We start from the raw sequence: 19,314 nt of genomic DNA on the forward strand, positions 1-19,314 counted from the left end.
TAGTTTTCCTACAAGTGAAACGCCTTTTAGAGAGGGAAAGGAAAGTTTCAGTTTTGGGGTGGATCTGGCAGAATTGGGGTTAGAGGAGTTCCAAGAAAGAGGAATGAAGGGAGGGAGGATACCGTGTAGGATCTTGAAAGTGAGGCATTATTAAGTTAACGCATCTCTTCTTTGATATTTCTGGACCATAGACTAAAATCCACCTGGTAATGTCCTAGGTTCCAACTGTTGAAGTTGCCATTCAAGCTCACACCAGCCCATCCAACCATCCCGTTATTTGCAGGATATCTACTGTAAAGTCCGGCCAGTAACATCTTCATGTTCCAAGTTAGTAGAGTTCCCATTGATGCCCATCCTACACCAAATCACCACATATAGGACACAAACCATACAAGTTTGTCCAATACTGGCCTTAATTCTTTAATTTATATCATCATTTGTATGCTTTCTAATTAAAGATCCTTTGTGTTTATCCCATGCTTTTTTGAATTCCATCAATGTAACACATTGCTAGAATGCAAAATCCCAATAACAGAGTCTCACACCAAACAGCTCAAAAAACTCACTGCAGAGATTGAAGATTTCAGCAATAGGAGCAGAAGAAATAATATGTTACTGGTAGACCTGAAACCGCCAAAGCAGATAATGTTCCCATCTTTTGTGAAAAGCTTCTCATGGAGGTTTTCAATTTAAATTTTCATAGGCCACTAGAAATAGATTGAGCCCATAGGGTTTCAATGGGCCAACTGATACAAGATCGAAATTATCCCAGACCAATTATACTTTGACTTTTACTATACCCACAAGTCACAGCTATTTTACAGCAGCAAAAACCAAAAGCCCTACACACATATGTGTATATATATATATATGTGTATATATATATATATATATATATATATATATATATATATATATATATATATATATATATATATATATATATGTGTGTATATATATATATACACACACACACACATATACACACACACATATATATATATATATATTTTTTTTTTTTTAATTTATATACCGCATAGAACTATGCAGTTAACATATTGGTTACATACATAATATACTGATCGCCCTTTAGTCGCATAGGTGTGGACAATCAATAAAACATTCAGCAATAAAACTGTAAAAAATTAAAACCCAAATATTCATTTGCATTGTATCTTACAGGAAGAACAATGTGAGTAAATCCACCGCCACTAAGTAGAAAGCATCATTGGCTATGATTGCTCAGTTGAAGAAGATTAATGCCCAATATGGGTCATTTAACTCCTGCAGGATGCAAATAACTATAAAAAAATGTTACCAAGAGCTTTGATGATCTTTCCAATTTAAAGGATTATTTGCATCAAAAAGGATATATCTCAGTATGGATTCGTGAGCCTTTCATATATGTTTGTTGGCATTCTTTTTCTTTGGATATTACAGATTTATGTGTGGCGGACCATCGAGGTGAGCTCCCCAAGCATAGGTTGACGAATCTGTCATGAGAACCTTCTGGTGAGGGGGCGTTTGAAAGAGCAAACCTCTGGAAAGATTGGAAGAGAGCATCCACCACTGAAGAGATTGCCTTAGAGAAGATGTTACTGTAATGTATTGGGAAAGTGGATCGAGAGCCTGAGACCACTGAGAAGCCAATGATCACTGAAGTATCTGTAGGTTAAGCCTGGTAAAAGGAGTCACGTGAACTGTAGAGGCCATGTGACCTAGGAGGACCATCATGTGCCTCGCCGAGTGTGTGTGTGTATAAATATCCTATATAATAAAATGCTAAGCGTGCATGCGCACTCATACCCCATGTTCCCTGATCTATTAGGCTGTGGCAGGTAAGAGTAAGCATGTGCGCGTCTAAGGACCGGCGACAGGTAACACGCCATGACTCCCCCCTCCCCCGACCCTACCCTGCACACCAGAAACCCCCCATTGACCCTCCCAGCAGACCCACCACGAGACGAACACAAACCTCCCAGCTACAGCAGCGTCCGAGGCAGAGTAAACACGCTGCTTCGCGTCCTTCTACTGGCCTAATTTCCTCTGCCACGTCTCTGATGACATCATCAGAGACGCGGCAGAGGAAATTAGGCCAGTAAAAGACTGCAAACCAGCGTGTTTACTGTGCCTCGGACGCTGCTGGAGCTGGGAGGTTTGTAGGCCGTCTAGCAGTGGGAGGGTCGGCTGGGAGGGTCAACGGGGGTTTCGGGTGTGCCGGGTAGGATCGGCACAGGGGGGTGTTAAATGGATACATGCTGCTCAAGGGGATGGGAGGCAGGTAGGCAGGCTGGCATCAGGGGGGGGGGAATTAATGGAAACATGCTGCTCAGGGGGATGGGAGGCAGGCAGGCAGGCTGGCATCAGGGGTGGGGGTGGGACAAAGTCTGGAAGATAATGATGGGGACATAGAAGAGGCACTGAGGGCACTAAGGACATAGGATGCACTGAGGGCACTAAGTAGGACAGAGGCACTGGGGGCACTAAGGACATGGGAAGGAGGCACTGGGGACGTTAAGGACACAGTACGCTGGCACTGGGGGCATTAAGGACACAGTATGCAAGCACTGGGGCACTAAGGTAAGGACGTAGGAAGGGGCACTAAGGACATAGGAAGGGGCACTAAGGACATAGGAAGGAGGTACTGAGGGCAATAAGGACATTCATATGAATGAAGTAGTGAAGCAAAGTTATGCTATATTTTGCCCGTATCACACTACTCTTATTTCCTTGGCATTTTGAGCAGTTTACATCACCCTTTGGGTCCCTTGAGAAAGAATTTCGAAACATGGTCCATGTAGGGACCTGCTGACACAGTTGAAAGCTAAGTGGGAACTTCTCTTTCTCTTTTGCCATTGAAAATTAGTTGAGCATTTAAACAGTATGTTCATTTCAAGCTCTTTTTCTAAATAAGTCATACACAGTGATGGGGCGGTGGGTTTGGCTATAGGAGCTAACGCTCTTGGTCAAATTTCACAATTCTGAGTGTATGTGAACACTTTACTTACTTTATAAGCCAGTTATATATTTTGCTTATTAGTTTATAGCCCGTTATATTAACGGGTGCTAGAATATATGTGTGTGTCTGTCTTTATTTCTTTCTCTCTCTCTCCTTAGCCGCTTTCTGTATTTCTGTCTTTCTTTTTCCTTGGCTGTCCACCACCACCACCCCTTACCTGCTTCCCCTGTCCATTCTCCCTTTTACCTCCCCTGTGTCCACCACTACCCCTTCACTGCTCCCCTTATCCAGCAGCAGCACTTCTTCCTTTGTTTTACCTCCCCCCTGTCCATCATCACCTCTTTTCTGCTCCCCCTGTCCATCAGCAGGCTTCACTTCCATTTTCTTTCCCCCCCCCCCCCCGTCCATCAACACCTCTTTCCTGCTCCCCCTGTCCAGCAGTACACCTCCCTTCCTTTTTCTGCCCCCCGTCATCAGCACCTCTTCCCCTGTCCAGCAGCACCCCTTACCTCCTCTCGCGTCTGCCCTCTGCCGACAGCCGCCTCAAGCTGCTGTGGCCTGCAGACGCCGAAAGCCGCCTCGCCTCGAAGCCCTCCTCCCAGCAGCCGCCGCCAGCGCTGCTCCATGAAGCCCTCCTTCTGGCAGCCGCCACTCCGCACCGCCGCGCGCGCCTGAAACCGACAGCCACCTCTCTAATGTTTCCATCATCCCTGCCACCACGGAACCGAAGGCGTCCTGGTGTAGTGCATGTGCACTCTTGCCGGCCACAGCCCAACAGATTAGGGAAACAAGCGGTAAGAGTGAGCATGCGCGCTTAGCATTTTATTATATAGATACACATACACAAAAAAAAATCCTCTGATAAGTCATATTTCCTCTTGCTTTCTCACAGGAAAAAGGGTAAGAAACTCTATTAACTCCATTTAAATCCTGTGTGCTTGTGGAGCCTCAAGTTAGGAAAACCCTGGTTTTTTAAAATCCTGTGTTTTAGGTGAGCTGCTGATTTGGTAAAGCCTGCAGTTAGTAACTGTATTGAGGTTCAGAGACTTGGGCCATTGTCTCCGATTGGGGGGAAAGATTCTCAAAACGTAACATTGCCTTTAACATAGATGTGTCAGCTGGTTTAGCATGCATATATTTTAGTGACAGATTATCCAAACGGCCTACCGTGGTCTTTTCTGAGCTTCCTAGCAATATTCGATTCTGCAATGCAAATGGGCTCATCAATATTTAAACGAGCACGCCAAGCGTGGCATCGGCTTTTGGAGACCAAAAATCACAAGATTCACAAAAATTATAGTAGGGTTTGTTGTTGGGTTTGTTTTTTTTAAATTTTTTTTTTTGGGGGGGGGGGGAAAGACAAAAACACGCTTCTTGAGCATATGAATTATAGGTGTGTCTTATATGCCTTCTTCCTCCTGCTGCCCAGGGGATTGTCAGGGGGGTGTTGGCAGCAGGAGAGATGCCCACAATGGGCTGGGGAAGGCTTCGATGGCTGGGATAGTTTAGATGGGCTGAAGTGAGCTTTGACAGTGTTGACATATTCAATGGTCTGGTCTGTTTTATTGGTTATAACGATGTTTGTCGTTGAGGCGACTTGTATGTTATATGTAATTTTATATTCTGTATGCAAGTGTGTAATTTGTTTTCTAATCTAATCTAGTCTTCAGTTTATATACCGGGTCATCTCTCATTGGAGCTCGACTCGGTTTACAAGTGGTCAAAGACCAGAATACGCATGAAAATAAAGAAGAGAAAAGGGATTAGTTAATCTGTCATAAAAATAGATCTTTATGGTGATGTTTATATTGATGTGATTTGTATGTTAAATGTAATGTATTAGTTTGATTGGAAGTGTATAACTCGCTCTGGATAAGGGTGGGGGATAAATAAATAAACAAACAAACAAACTCCAGTAGATGGAACCTTAGCATAGTACTGGGCAGAACCTCTGGGTTTCTGGCCCAACAATATAAATCATTAATTTAGAGAGTGTGCACGGTTAGGCAGACTGGCCATTCAAGTCTTTATCTGCCACTATTTACTATGTTACTAAGTAACCTGCGCCACAAGCGAATCCACTTTAGGAAGAACAAAGAGCTGATTAAATTCCACATCCATCAGATAGAGATTTGCCATGGCTTTGGCCACTACAAGGGACCCCTCCGGGACTTTCCAATAGTCCATGAGCATTTTGGTAATGTCTCGATGAGAGGGAAAACAGGAGGTCTGTGCCCTTGTGCTAATCATAAGCGAGCACAGTGTAGCAGAGGACTTTGGAATCTTTGTTTAATTCCTGGAGGGATTCCGTGATCACCTCCAAAAACGCTGAAGGCTTAAGCAGCCTGCGCACAGCTGGGTCCTCTCTGAGATCAGAGGCTTCCACCAGTCCTGGATTCAGCTCCCCTAGAGATATAGCAGCATTTCCTGCTACAGAGGAACCTAACCGGGAGATTAAAGGCAATGAAATAGAGTCCATTTCATCACAGTTTTCCTCAGACTGAACCTCCCAATCTTGTGATTGTCCACGCTCTCATCACCTCGCGCTTAGACTACTGCAACATACTTCTCTTGGGCCTCCCGCGCACCCATCTCTCACCTCTTCAATCCGTTCACAATTCTGCTCCACAACTCATATTCCGTGAGAGCCGCTATTCTCACATGACCCCTCTCCTCAAGTCACTTCATTGGCTCCCCATCCATTTCCAAATACAGTTTGCTGACTTATAAGTGCCCTCACTCTGAAGCCCCCCAATATCTCTCCTCACTTATCTCCCTCTATGCTCCCCCCCAACCCCATGATCTCCACTCATTGGGCAAGCCCATTTTATCTGTATCCTTTTCTTCCACCGCCAACTCCAGACTCCGTCCCTTCTTTCTTGCGGCACCGTATGCCTGGAACAGGCGGCCTGAATCAGTAAGTCATGCTCCATCCCTGGAAGTGTTCAAATACAAGCTAAATGCCCACTTTTTTGAAACTGCTTTCAACTCTTAACTCCCACTTAATACTAATAGTAAATAGCACCAATGCTGGGGAATTGTGCTGGGGGGGAACCCCCTGTGCCAGCAGGGCCATGATCCCCAAGGGGGTCTATGCATCCCTTGTTAATCATGTAAGCATCAAACATCATATTGATGAATTCAGGTGGAAACCACTGAATAGGACATCCAGAAGGCCCCTACGGACACTCACAAGCTTCTTTCTAGGATTCTGCAGCTGCATCACAGCTGCTCTCCAATTCAAATCTGAACTGTTTGCCGGGCCCTCAGACCAACTGGGCACTAACAACCCCTGAGGGACCACATGAGGCTAAGCCAGAGGCTCCTGCCCTCCCCTCACGTGCAATGCGGGAAAGATTCCGGAAGACTGGAAGGTGGTGAATGTTACGCCGATCTTCAAAAAAGGTTCGAAGGGAGATCCAGGAAACTACAGACCGGTGAGTCTGACCTCAGTACTTGGAAAGATGGTAGAGGTGCTGATCAAGGACCGCCTCATTGATCACCTTGATGGACACGGTCTGATGAGGATCAGCCAGCACGGTTTCAGCAAAGGCAGATCTTGTTTGACGAACTTGCTGCACTTCTTCGAGGGAGTAAACAGGCAGATAGACAAGGGCGACCTGGTCGACCTTGTATATCTGGATTTTCAGAAGGCGTTTGACAAGGTTCCACATGAACGACTACTTCGGAAAATTGCAAGCCATGGAATCGAGGGTGAAATACTCACGTGGATTAAAAACTGGCTGAAGCATAGGAAACAGAGAGTGGGGGTAAATGGACAATACTCGGACTGGAAGAGCGTCACCAGTGGGGTGCCGCAGGGCTCGGTGCTTGGACCTGTGCTCTTCAACATCTTTATAAATGATCTGGAAATTGGTACGACAAGTGAGGTGATTAAATTTGCGGACGATACGAAATTATTCAGAGTAGTGAAGACACAGGGGGATTGTGAAGATCTCCAACGTGACTTAATCAAGCTCGAGAAATGGGCATCGACATGGCAAATGAGGTTCAACGTGGATAAGTGTAAAGTGATGTACATTGGTAACAAAAATCTCATGCACGAATACAGGATGTCTGGGGCGGTACTTGGAGAGACCTCCCAGGAAAGAGACTTGGGAGTTCTGATTGACAAGTTGATGAAGCTGTCCACGCAATGCGCAGCAGCGGCAAAAAGGGCTAGGAATGATAAAGAAGGGGATCACAAATAGATCGGAGAAGGTTATCATGCCGCTGTACCGGTCCATGGTGCGCCCTCACCTGGAGTACTGCGTCCAGCACTGGTCGCCATACATGAAGACGGACACGGTACTATCCAAGTTTCCAAGTTTATTAAGTATTTTTGATTTATCGCCTATTCAAAATTCAAGGCGATGTACAAATAAAATAGTTGGTAACACATTTACAATTATTAAATTAAACAAACGATTATCTAAAATACAAATACACATATAACATTACATTTAAAGGGTATTTGACTAGATTATAATGAAACATAAGGAAAGTTATTTAATGGTTACATTTGATAATAAAATCATTAATTCAAATTTTTTAAAATATTTAATTAAATTCAGGGGAAAAACAATAGGAAGGGGCACAAAGACAATTGACCTTTTAAGTTATGGATGCGGAAAGAAAAAAAGAAGAATTAGTTATTAAAGGCGTCAATATATAGAAAACTTTTAAGTTCTGACTTAAATTTTGTTAAGTTTTTTTCCTGTCTTAGGTACAATGGAAGATTGTTCCAAGATTGAGGGGCTGTTATGGAAAAGATAGTGTTACGCCTTGTGTTGATAACTTTTAGTGAGGGTCCAGAGAAGTGCGACTAAAATGGTTAAGGGACTGGAGGAGTTGACGTACAGTGAGAGATTGGAGAAACTGGGCCTCTTATCCCTTGAAAAGGTGATTACTGAAGGGAATAGACTTAGTAAAGACAGGTTGCTCACCCTTTCCACGGTAGGGAGAACGAGATGGCACTCTTTAAAGTTGACAGGGGTTAGATTCCATACAAACGTAAGGAAGCTCTTCTTCACCCAAAGAGTGGTAGAAAACTGGAATGCTCTTCTGGAACCTGTTATAGGGGAAAACACCCTCCAGGGATTCAAGACAAAGTTGGACAAGTTCCTGCTAAATTGGAACGCGCAAGTGAGGCTGGACTCATTTAGAGCACTGGTCTTTGACCTTGGGGGCTGCCGCGTGAGCGGACTGCTGGGCACGATGGGCCACTGGTCTGACCCAGCAGTGGCAATACTTATGTTCTTATGGAACACGAACAATCCTCAGATGGCCATCCACCACAAAATCAATGTGTTTTGAGGCAGATCAAGGCTTTTATTTTCAAACCAGGAAATCCAAGATGGCCATCGTGTCAGCAAATTTAGCACCAAAAATGGCCCGGGGAAGCTACACTGGGGAATAAAAATTAGTGATTTTAGAAATAGAGGAACATAATTCTAACCTCAGAATCCAAAACCAAAAATTGATTTTAAAGACACACCCCACCCCTCCCGATTGTTTGCTAGGCTGTCAGCCTGCCATGCTGCGTTGTGCTGGGAGCTGCAAGTATGGAAGATGCACACAACTTACAGGAAGAACCTCTGCCTCAACAAGCCTGGAATCTGGACTGCTTGTCTTCTAACTGCCCCTCGAGCCTAGAAAACCTGCCAGACTTCAACCCCCACCGGATCACGCACACATGAACTAGGGAAGGAAAGCAGTTGGCCCCAATCCTGGAAAAACTGCCACGGAGCCACTCAGCCTGTGCTCAAGCTCACTGTGGACAAACCTGGGGCGAGTCTTGCTCCCAAGGGAACAATCTCTGAGCCCCTGAACTGGTAGTGCAGGCTGTCCAAGTGGGTGCACTGCAAAGCAGTCTTCCCCTTGGAAGCAGACCCTCAACATCGGAGTCTGCACTCTCCTGCAGCCAGAGTTTTCCCAGGAGTGAGATCCTCTGCAGCACTGAAAAATCTTGCAAATGATTAAACTCCACCCCCCATAAATATAATTGAAAAATAAACATAAGCAGAAAAGACAAGCTCCCACCATTTTGCTTGTAGAGATACAATTGAGGAACTGGAGGACAGTCTAGAAGGACTGGAGGTGGAGCAAAAGAATGCTAATGAAGCTCCCTTCAAGAATTCTCGCAAGAAAGGATTGACTACCCATACGTTCAGGAACGGAGTTGTCTGTTGCACTAGAAATGCAGATGCTACTCAGCAATCTACAGATTTAAGAAGCAGCATTCCATCACGCATACACGAGTGCCTAATGACACGGGAACAGAATTTGCCCCCGTCCCCACAGGGAACCCTCCCGTGTTATTCTTTAGTGTCTATCTCAACCTCAGTCCTTCTACCCCAGCATTCATCAATGCAAGGCTTTTGAGGGTCAGTGGCTGGGTCTCATCCATACTCTGATTCTCCCCTCTCTCCTTGAAGAATGACACGGGAATGGTTTCCCATGGTTAACTGCAGGGACGGGGACAAATTCTGTCCTCTTTGTCATTCTCTACATTTCCCACCCAGAGTGATCATGTAGTACCAGCTGTATAATATTAAAGCAAAAGAATGCAACTCCTAGGGGAAGCAGGACAGGCATGTCCTGCTATCCTCGGAGAAAACCTGTTACAGATGAGTAAATTTGCTTACTCAGAGGACAAACAGAACATGTTTCTTACACATGGGAACCTCTAGTTACCAAGCTCATCGAAAACAATTAAAAGAACAGGGGCTTGCAATGGTAGGGTCAATCAGAACCTATTAACTTGAAATGATATACAGACCTGTTTTGAGGGTGCAGCCTGGAACAGAAGTGTGTGGAACGAACACAGAGGATTGCTAATTAGAAAATGGATGGTATAAAAAACCAAAACTTATATGGTTGTATGTGTGTGATGTGTTGAGTAATGCTTAGATGGCGACTGCGTTTGTGAAGAACTTGCACGGTCTGTGTCCTGTATCAATATTCCCTCTAAGGATTGGCCCGGTGCATGCAAATTTTCTCTCGTGCGAGCCACAACTTCTAAACATTTTTTTCATGTAAGCAACAAGTTCTAAAAACCAACAATTTTCCAGATTTGCAAATATTTTTGTGAGTGACCATGTAAAATCTGTGCACTAGAAATTTATATTCCTAATTCTAAACCACTTGTAGTATCCAAATACTGAAAATTCACAGGGCCCTAACACCCCATGAAAGCAACCGTTTTCATCAAATCAGAATGCAGAATTCTCAATTTCACCTTAAAGGTTCACAGTCTGAGTAATGAGAAGTTCTAATGTGAACAAACAAAAAAGCATTCCTTATAAGCCTAATTTCTACACGCCTATAAACATGTGCAACTGAGCATGCATATGGATACTCTGAAACATTATATTACTCTTGAGCTGAACTTTCAATTCATTCCTTTCTGCTTCTCTCCAGCATCAAACTTCAGTAGCTATCTTGTGAGAAGTCTTTAGCGGCAGCCACAAGAAATCTAGCAAAAGGTCCTTTGGCATGGACTGGAACCAGAGAAGGGGGAAATCAACAGGAGGGAGAGAAAAATAGCCCAATACATACCGCATTCATAAAGTCGTCATTCTTAAAGAGGATTCGGAGTAAGTGCCCTAGCATACACTCGGGATCAGCTCGACCTATTAAAAGAGAGAAGACATATAACCAAAGGTACTATTCTGTCATACTGAAACAAACCACATAGATGATCAAATCTGTAGAAAAGACAAGGAACCAAAATCTTATCACACTAAATACACAACACAGAAGCTAAAATGGGGATACTGTCCATGAGTGGAGGAGTTGTCTAATGTAGAGAGCTGCACGGGAATGGGGTCGGAGTGAATCCCATGAAGTCCGTAGGAATCCCACCCAGAATCAAATGGATCCCGCAGGGATAGAGAATAGTTCTTGAGGGCTCCCGTGGGAGTGTACCTGGCCTGCCCACGTGCCACTGGCAGCGGTTCCTCCTATACCCTGCTGGTAGCTGACCTGGAAGGCTTCCCTCTGAAACGGTGCATGTGTATATGCAGGAGGCGGAGGGCTGTCCATCTTGGCAGTGTGGACAGACCTTTTTCTCTTTAAAGGCCTCTCGGGAGGGGGTATGCTGCACAGGCTGGATGATGGGAAGCGACGGAAAGAGATGCTGCCAGTGGGGGAGGGACATGGGTGCGAGGAGCAGGAGGGAAAGAAAGATGGTGCACATGGGGCAAGGAAGAAAGGAAAACTGTTGGACGGTGGTGGAGAGAAGGGAAGGAGAAATACTGGATGTTATGGAGAAGGGTGGGACAGTGGAAAAGGATACAAAGAGGAATGAATGTTGGCCATGGTGATGTAGGGAAGGGAGGAAGAGATGCGTGGTGGGAATGGTGGCACCATGTGGGCGAGGCGAGGGGGTTGACAGGGAAATGAATGAGCAGAAGATAGTGATTATAGTGGGTGGAAATATGGTAATGGGGAGTAGATGGAAGGGAACAGAAGAATGGGTTAGAAAAGAAGTTGGAAATTTGATAGGCAGCTGAAAAGTGAAGAGAAGGAAGAAACATGGTGAAATTTGAGTGGACTTGAGTAGAAATAAAAAAATGGAGAAAAGAGCTGTATTGAAAGGTTAAATGTGTCAGAGGCAGCTGCAATGAAAGAATGGAACAAGACAGGAGAAAGAAGAAAAGACCGATGGACAGCAACCACTTGAACAAGAATTTGCAGAAAAGAGAGAAACTGGAACCAACTTGATGGAGAAATAAATCTCCAAACACAGGTAAAAAGAGGAATTTATTAACTGAAATAAGTCAGAACTTTGAGAAATGTATATAGCAGATATCTTTGTATTGTGTTCAACAGAAAAGTGTTGAAATACTTGCTGACCCTTGCTGTATGTAGCCAATGAGTATCCTCAAGCACCAACAGCTGAGGACTTCCTCCAAAAGGTGGCCATAACTTCCTTCTACCAAATGTAGCAGTCACTTGCAGCATCCTTGAGCCACTGAGTATGCATGCTTCCCAATTAAGATTTCCAAATAAAGTGTTTTTGCTTATTTGTAAATGGGTCTCTATCAAAGCCTCTAATTCAGTAGCATAATTAAATGAAATAACTACTAGAGAATGACACAGAGACTAGAAAATGATACGGCAAGCCCGCAGGAACAGGGGGGGGGGGGGGAATTGGCAATTTGCCACGGGTATGGGAAAAAAGCTTTTCACCGCCCCGCAGAGTGGTAAATGCCTAGTCTCCGCAGTAAAGGATCTTGCCTTCCTCCCCACCAGCAACTCCCTCGCAATCGCGGGTCTAGCAGCCCACAATCGCGGGTCCAGCAGCCCCCCCTCCCTCCCTATCACAGATCCAACAGCCTCCATTCCCTCGCATCCTCCCTCCCTCGCTTCCAATCAGGGGTCAAAACCAGCAAAAAAACTAACCCAAACAAACTGCGACTGCCACTTTGTGCCTCCTGCCAAGGGCCTACCAGCCTCTTAGAAGCTTCACTGATGAAGAAGGAACATCACAGGCCAACTCCAGGATCTTCTTCCGGCTAAGTCCCTCCTTCTGATGTAACTTCTAGTTTCACCGCAATGCCCAGGCCATATTTCTTTAGCTTCCAGCTGGCTTAGTGCTCTCTCTAAGCTCAGGGTAGTGGCTTAGCTGCATTCCCCTAACACTCTTCCTGTCATGTGTAACTGTGGTATTTTGTTAGCATGATTTTTCTGTGTAGCATTCTGTACTAATCTGGCTTATTCAGTTTTCTCAATAGTGGAGGGGATATTTGTGAAGGGGAGACAGGGGTTTTGTTGATCCTTGCTCTGTATTATTTGTGTTTATAAAATGACAATTGTACAGAATATGGTTTCTTTTTATACTTTAATAAAATAAGTTCAATATAAAATCATAACTATTCGAGGCTTGTGCGGATGAGATCAGATGGTTTGAGGGACGGGGTGGGGACAGAGCTCGCGGGAACAGAGACCAAGCTCGCGGGGATGGGGTAGGGAGGGGGACAAAATTTTTCCCTACATCATTCTCTAATATTTACTTCTGAAGTTTATGGGGACAAGTGGGGATGGAAGAGATTACTTGCAGGGACAAATTCGATTTCATTGGGAAAGGGTTTGATTTCTGTCCCCGCACAACTCTCTAGTCTAATGGTTAGTGCAGTGGCCTGAGAACCTGGGGAGCTGGATTTGATTCCCACTGCAGTTTCTTGTGACTGTGGGTGAGCCACTTACCCCTCCACTGCTCCACATGCAAAATAAGTACCTTTATGTGAATATGTAAAACACTTTGATTGTAACCACATAAAGATGATATCAAATCCCATCCCCTAGCCATCATAATCCACTATCCTGCAAAGAGTATAAGATGAAATTTGCTGTCAAATTATAAGATGAAATTAAAAAAACAAACAAACAAACATAACCCACCCACAAAAAAAAACGTATCCACTCATTTCCTTCACTTGAGTTATATGGATTATGACCCCCTGCCAACAGATAGAAACAGAAAACCTTCCAAGCTGATTCTATTCCCTTGTAAGGCAACTGCAGTTGAAACTCTAATTCAGGGCTGCCCAAATCCGGTCCTCGAGATCTACTGGCGGGCCAGGTTTTCAGGATATCCATAATGACTATGCATGAGAAAGATTTGCCTGCACTGCCTTCTTGGTATGCAAATCTCTCTCATGCATAGTCATTGAGGATATCCTGAAAACCTGGCCTGCCAGTAGATCTCGAGGACCGGACTTAGGCAGCCCTGCTAATTAGTACATTATATTGAAGCTCTCAATGCCGACTTCCAAACAATGGTTCAAATTAACAAAATATCACCACCACTACCATAAATCAAACTGTATAAACCTGAAGCCCTGGACTCAGTAGAACACCCAGAGACTTCTGGTATCGCGAGGAGACCTCTGAAACTGTTAAAAACATACACCTCCCAAAATAGGATGAATATGTCAGTACTGTGAAATAAAAAGTACTGTACAGTACTCCTCCGATATTCGCAGGGGTTCCATTCCAGGAACCCCCGTGAATGCTGAAAAACCGCGAATACGGTTTTTAGTGGGGGAGATAGGAGAGGGCAGCCGGAGCACCAGCGAGTGAAGGAAATCACTCGCAGTATGCTCCGATCGCCTCTTCCTGCACTAAAGTCGGGCTTCACCAATTAGGAGCTGCTTTGACACACAGGTCCTGATTGGTGAGGCCCGACTTTAGTGCAGGAAGAGGCAGTCTTGAGCATACCGCGAGTGATTTCCTTCACTCGCCGGTGCTCCGGCTGCTCTCTCCAGCTGCCCTCTCCTGCCCGGTCATTCGCAGTTGGAAAATCCACGAATGATTGGGACCGCAAACGACGGGGGAACCACTGTAAACAGAAATCATGTCACCAAACAAAAGATACAACCACTACACTAAAAAGGAGAAAAAAAAAGGAGACCTCAGCAACCTTAATTTAAATTGTATTTGTCTTGAAATACCAGGTCCCAATATAATTCATCTGTCTCACTGAAAAACTCTGTAGCTTTATATTTTGTAATTTTTCATTCAATAAACAAAACTGCAAAACATTGTTGATATGCAAACATCATACGAAGAGCAAAAAATATCAAGCACTTGGACTCCAAACAGGAACCGCCACCGTTTCACACAAGTGTCAGCTTCCTCAGGGAGGTTATTAAATTTAGCCCATAGATTCATTAAAGCTTTGCCCTTAAAGATGGAAAAAAAAACCCTGTAAATTTACAGTTTGTTGTTTAATCTTCACCAAACTTTCACAATGAGCACCCTATCATTCTACTACTTTTCTTTTCGAAAAAGATGGTGTCAACTACATCAGATGCTAACAAATTTATCTCATACATCAGAGTGCCCGCACTTTTTCGGCTTGCGAGCTACTTTTAAAATGATCAAGTCAAAATGATCTACCAACAATAAAATTTTTAAAAACACAAAGCACATTGTATGCAGAGAAAATGTTTATCATCATTTATATTCATTTTTTTTTCCCAAAGAGATCAAGACAGATGACTTTAAAATATGCAACGTCACCTCAGTAACAACTATACGAAAATAGACAAATATAACCCCTCCCTTTTTACTAAACCGTGATAGCGGTTTTTAGCGCAGGGAGCAGCGCTGAATGCCCCACGCTGTTCTCGACGCTTATTGGCTCCCTGCGCTAAAATCTGCTACTGCAGTTTAGAAAAAGGGGGCCATAGTGCAAAATATAGACAGCAGATATAAATTCTCAAAACAAACACATTTTGATCACTAAATTGAAAATAAAATAACTTTCCTACCTTTGTTGTCTGGTTGCACTTTCTTCTTCTGACTGACCAACTTTTTCTTCCTCTCTCCTTGCCCCCTTTCTTTCTCTCTCTCTGCCTCCCTGTCCCCCTTTCTTTCTCTCTATATGTCCCCTCTTTCTTCTAAAAAAACCTTTCCAGGATGTCAATTATGCCTCTCTAAAGCCTGTACTAATTACTAACTTACCTAGTCTAGCCTCTGACTCTCTTACTCCTGTCCCGATAATATATTGCAATGCCAGACAATAATAATAATAATAATAATGATAATAATTTATTTCTTATATACCGCCAAAGCCGTAGAAGTTCGAGGCGGTTTACAATAAAGAAGGCTGGACAAACAGCGAAAATTGGTACAATCAGCGAAAGAAGATACAATTGAGAGGGATGGACATTCAGCGCATATAATATAATATAAGAAGGACTAGACAGTCAGCGGATATTGGTACAGTCATAGGGGATAGGGGAGTTAGGCTATAAATCAGTTAAATAGGTTAGTTTTTAATAATTTCCTGAAGTTTAGGTAGGATGAGGAGTGCGAGATAATATTGCTCAGCCAATCGTTGAGTTGACCTGCTTGGAAGGCAAGAGTTCTATTCAGGAATCTTTTGTAATGGCAGCCCTTTAGAGAAGGGTGGCTGAACAGGTGGGTTTTACGTGTGGGTCTGGAAGGGCGGTCTAGGATAAAATGGGGAACCAAGTATGAGGGGGCCGAACCAAGGATGGATTTGAAACAGACAGGAAAACTTGAACTGTACTCTTGCTTCCAAGGGTAGCCAGTGGAGTTTTTGGTAGTAAGGGGATAAGTGTTCCCATTTTTTTAGCCCATATATCAGTATGCAACAAGGTTCAAATACTAAATAACCTCCTTGGGGATCTTGATCCTGATTTCTTGTGCATTACTGAATCGTGGACTGCTAAAGATGATTTATTTACTCAACATGAGCTGTTACACATAACAGGAAAAGATGCTTACATCAAGGCATTGAGGGAAAGTTTCTCAAAACTTTGAGGTAAAATCTGACGTGCTGCTGTCACAGGCGTAAATATAATGTTTTGCAAAAGACAAGTTACTCTCAAAAAACCCATGCATGCAAATGAGGTTCGCTATATTTGCATATGATGAGTCGCTGGTGTTAGCGATCGGCATACATGCAGAATATACCCGCACATTAAAAAAAAAAAAAAAATACTCCCCTCCCCCCCAAATTAAAGGACGGCAAGAGGGATGCCCACTCCCTCTTGCTGCCAGGGTCCCCATCCCTCCGAAACCCTCAGCAGGAGGGATGCCCACTCCCTCCTGCCGCTGACGGATGCCTTAAGTATCTGGGCCAATCAGAGTCTTTGGCCCCTCCCTGGATGTGCTGGGGAGGGGAAGGCCCGTCATTTTGAAGAAGCAGGCCTGCTGGCCAGAGGGAATGGCATCCTTCCGGCCGGCCTTGGACTGAGAGGTACAGAGGTGTCGGGGTGGGGGGGGGAAGAGGGGCACCACTGGGAGTAGGAAGGAGTGTGGTCATCCTTCCTCTAGGGCGGGTGGGGTTGTCATGAGGTGGGAATCACTGGCAGCAGAAGGGAGTGGTCATCCTTCCTGCCAGGGAGTTGTCAGGGATGGGAATCACCGGCAGCAGGAGGGAGTGGGCCTCTGTCCTGCTGGCAGTGTGAGAGTTGCCGGGGGGACGGGGGCAAAATTTTCCAGCAGGTGTGAGCTTTTAAACCTTACTTTCCTGTCAATGCCTGAGCTAATCAGTGCTCAGGCGCTGACCAGAAAGGCCAAAACAGCTCAGACCTCCTGGAAAATTTTGCCCGCAAATCTAGGACAGCGAGGTTAGGGAATCAGCCAGCGATAACAGAGAATCACCCGGAGTACTCGTTTAAGTATTAATGACCTTGTTATAATACATCTAGTATTTAAACATTTATAAATTGTCAAAATTGCCCCCTTCTTTAGCCAGGGACCTAGTAATGTTTCAAAGGCACTTTTCCCTCTAGATAATTCTCAAAAGAGCCCACAAGACAGAAGATAGTGTTTAACTTGCAAATAAGTAAATATATCCTGTGGAGTTAAGCCACATCTAACCCGAAGCTCTGGAAAAGGGTGAATCTGTTCCAAAGTAGAGAATAACACGGGGACAAATTTGGCCCCATCCCCGCAGGAACTCATTTTCCCGTCCCCACGAGTTCTTTTCCTGTCCTTGCCCCATTCCTGCAAACTCTGTCCTCATCTGCACAAACCTCAAACACTTTAAAATCGTAAGTGTTTGAGGCTTCTGCGGTTAAGGCAGAGCTTACAGGAATGGGTCAGGGTCAAGGACAACGACAAAACTTGTGGGAACAGGATGGGGACATCAAGTTCCTGCGGGGACAGGGAAAAATTTGTTCCCGTGTCATTCTCTCCTCCAAACCAACATCACAGAACTGATCCGCGTACAATAAGCCCTTTGCTTCACAAGTTATGAACACCCCACCAGGAGCAAACTCCAGATTGTATCTTAAGGGGCGTACCATGAATGCCACTGTCCTTCTAAAAGAAACTCTTTGACCCCTTCCAAACCCACAGTGTGGTTTCTACAGATTGTGTACTCCATGTACGCAAAAGTTGGGGGATCCATGACCTATGCATTAACCCAGTGGTCTCAAACTCGCGGTCCGCCAGGTACTATTTTGAGGCCCTCTATATGTTTATCATCATCACAAAAGTAAAATAAAACCGTTTCTTGATCATGTCTCTTTAGCTATAAATGACAATATTATTATTAAGACTTAGCTAAAAGGAAAGATTTATAAACTATAAAGAGTTTTACCGCATGCAAAATTGTCGTTTCTTTAATAAGACATTAACTATTTTTTCTTGAGACCCTCCAAATCCACAATGTGGCCCTGCAAAGGGTTTGAGACCACTGAGTTAAGGGGAACAGTTAACCTGCTGGCTGGGCTGGAGGGCAGAGGGGAGTACAGGACAATCAAGCCATTGTGACATCACTGATGAGGCTGGCTCTTATTGGTGGAATGAGGCATTATGACATCACAATCTCACCTCTAAACTCAACATACTACTACTACTACTATTATGAATTATTTCTATAGCACTACCAGATGCACGCAGCGCTGTACAGAGTCACAAAGAGTAAGAAAACAGTCCCTGCTCAAAAGAGCTTACAATGTAAATAGGCAAACAGGATGTCATGGATACAGTTAACCTCTGAAAAAATGGCTATCTTCTTATATTAGTTTACCGGGATCAAATCTCTAAGTGTGCTGTAATCATATAGAAACCGGTATGGAATACTTTCAAATCGTTTCAATGAATTATGAGTATGAATTATGGGGATGGATACAGTTAAGGCAGTGGTATCAAACTCGTGGCCTGGGGGGCCACATGTTGCCTGCCAGGTACTATTTTGAGGCCCTCGATATGTTTATCATCATCACAAAAGTAAAATAAAACCGTTTCTTGATCATATGTCTCTTTAGCTATAAATTACAATATTATTATTAACACTTAGCCAAAAGGAAAGATTTATAAATTATAAAGAGTTTCTTTAATAAGACATTAACTATTTTTTTTCTGAGGCCCTCCAAGTACCTACAAATCCCAAAATGTGGCCCTGCAAAGGGTTGGAGCTGGAGACCACTGCATTCGAGGGATTTGGCCCACTGAAGTCTGTTTGGTTTCTACCCACCACTTATATTCTTGAGTTTTCTATTCAAGAATTGTCCTCAACTGAGTTGCTTGATAATATTTAACAAGGTTAGAACTGCCAGTCCCATCTCTCTCTTACTTAAATAAAGCATCATCCTCCCCACCTTAGGCCACCTATTAGCCCAAATAAAACAAGAGATCCTCCATTGGAGACTGTCCAGTATCGTCCCACCCATATTGGGAGTGTCTGGAACAAAAACAGAATCTGAGATAAAATAATCATTTTTACTATTTCAATGCATCCAAGCCAGGAGAAGCTCATCCCTTCCCATTTATCTAGATCCCTTCAGATGTTCTGAAATAATGGTTTATAATCAAGATCATACAAGTCGGCACCGAGATGCCTAAAATAAATTCCCAAATGTATC

The 19,314-nt window shown here is 44.0% G+C and overlaps 1 protein-coding gene across 1 annotated transcript in view; it reads right to left on the minus strand.

The window, feature by feature from the left end:
* DCAF1 (DDB1 and CUL4 associated factor 1) overlaps nucleotides 1-19,314 on the minus strand; it is a 237,396-nt gene that overhangs the window by 188,199 nt on the left and 29,883 nt on the right. The window contains exon 4 of the mRNA XM_033926631.1: nucleotides 10,520-10,593. Coding sequence (XP_033782522.1) covers nucleotides 10,520-10,593 — 74 coding nt within the window. The remainder of the gene's footprint in view (nucleotides 1-10,519; nucleotides 10,594-19,314) is intronic.

This window comes from Geotrypetes seraphini, chromosome 17 (assembly GCF_902459505.1).
Source record: "Geotrypetes seraphini chromosome 17, aGeoSer1.1, whole genome shotgun sequence".
NCBI classification, from domain to species: domain Eukaryota; kingdom Metazoa; phylum Chordata; class Amphibia; order Gymnophiona; family Dermophiidae; genus Geotrypetes; species Geotrypetes seraphini.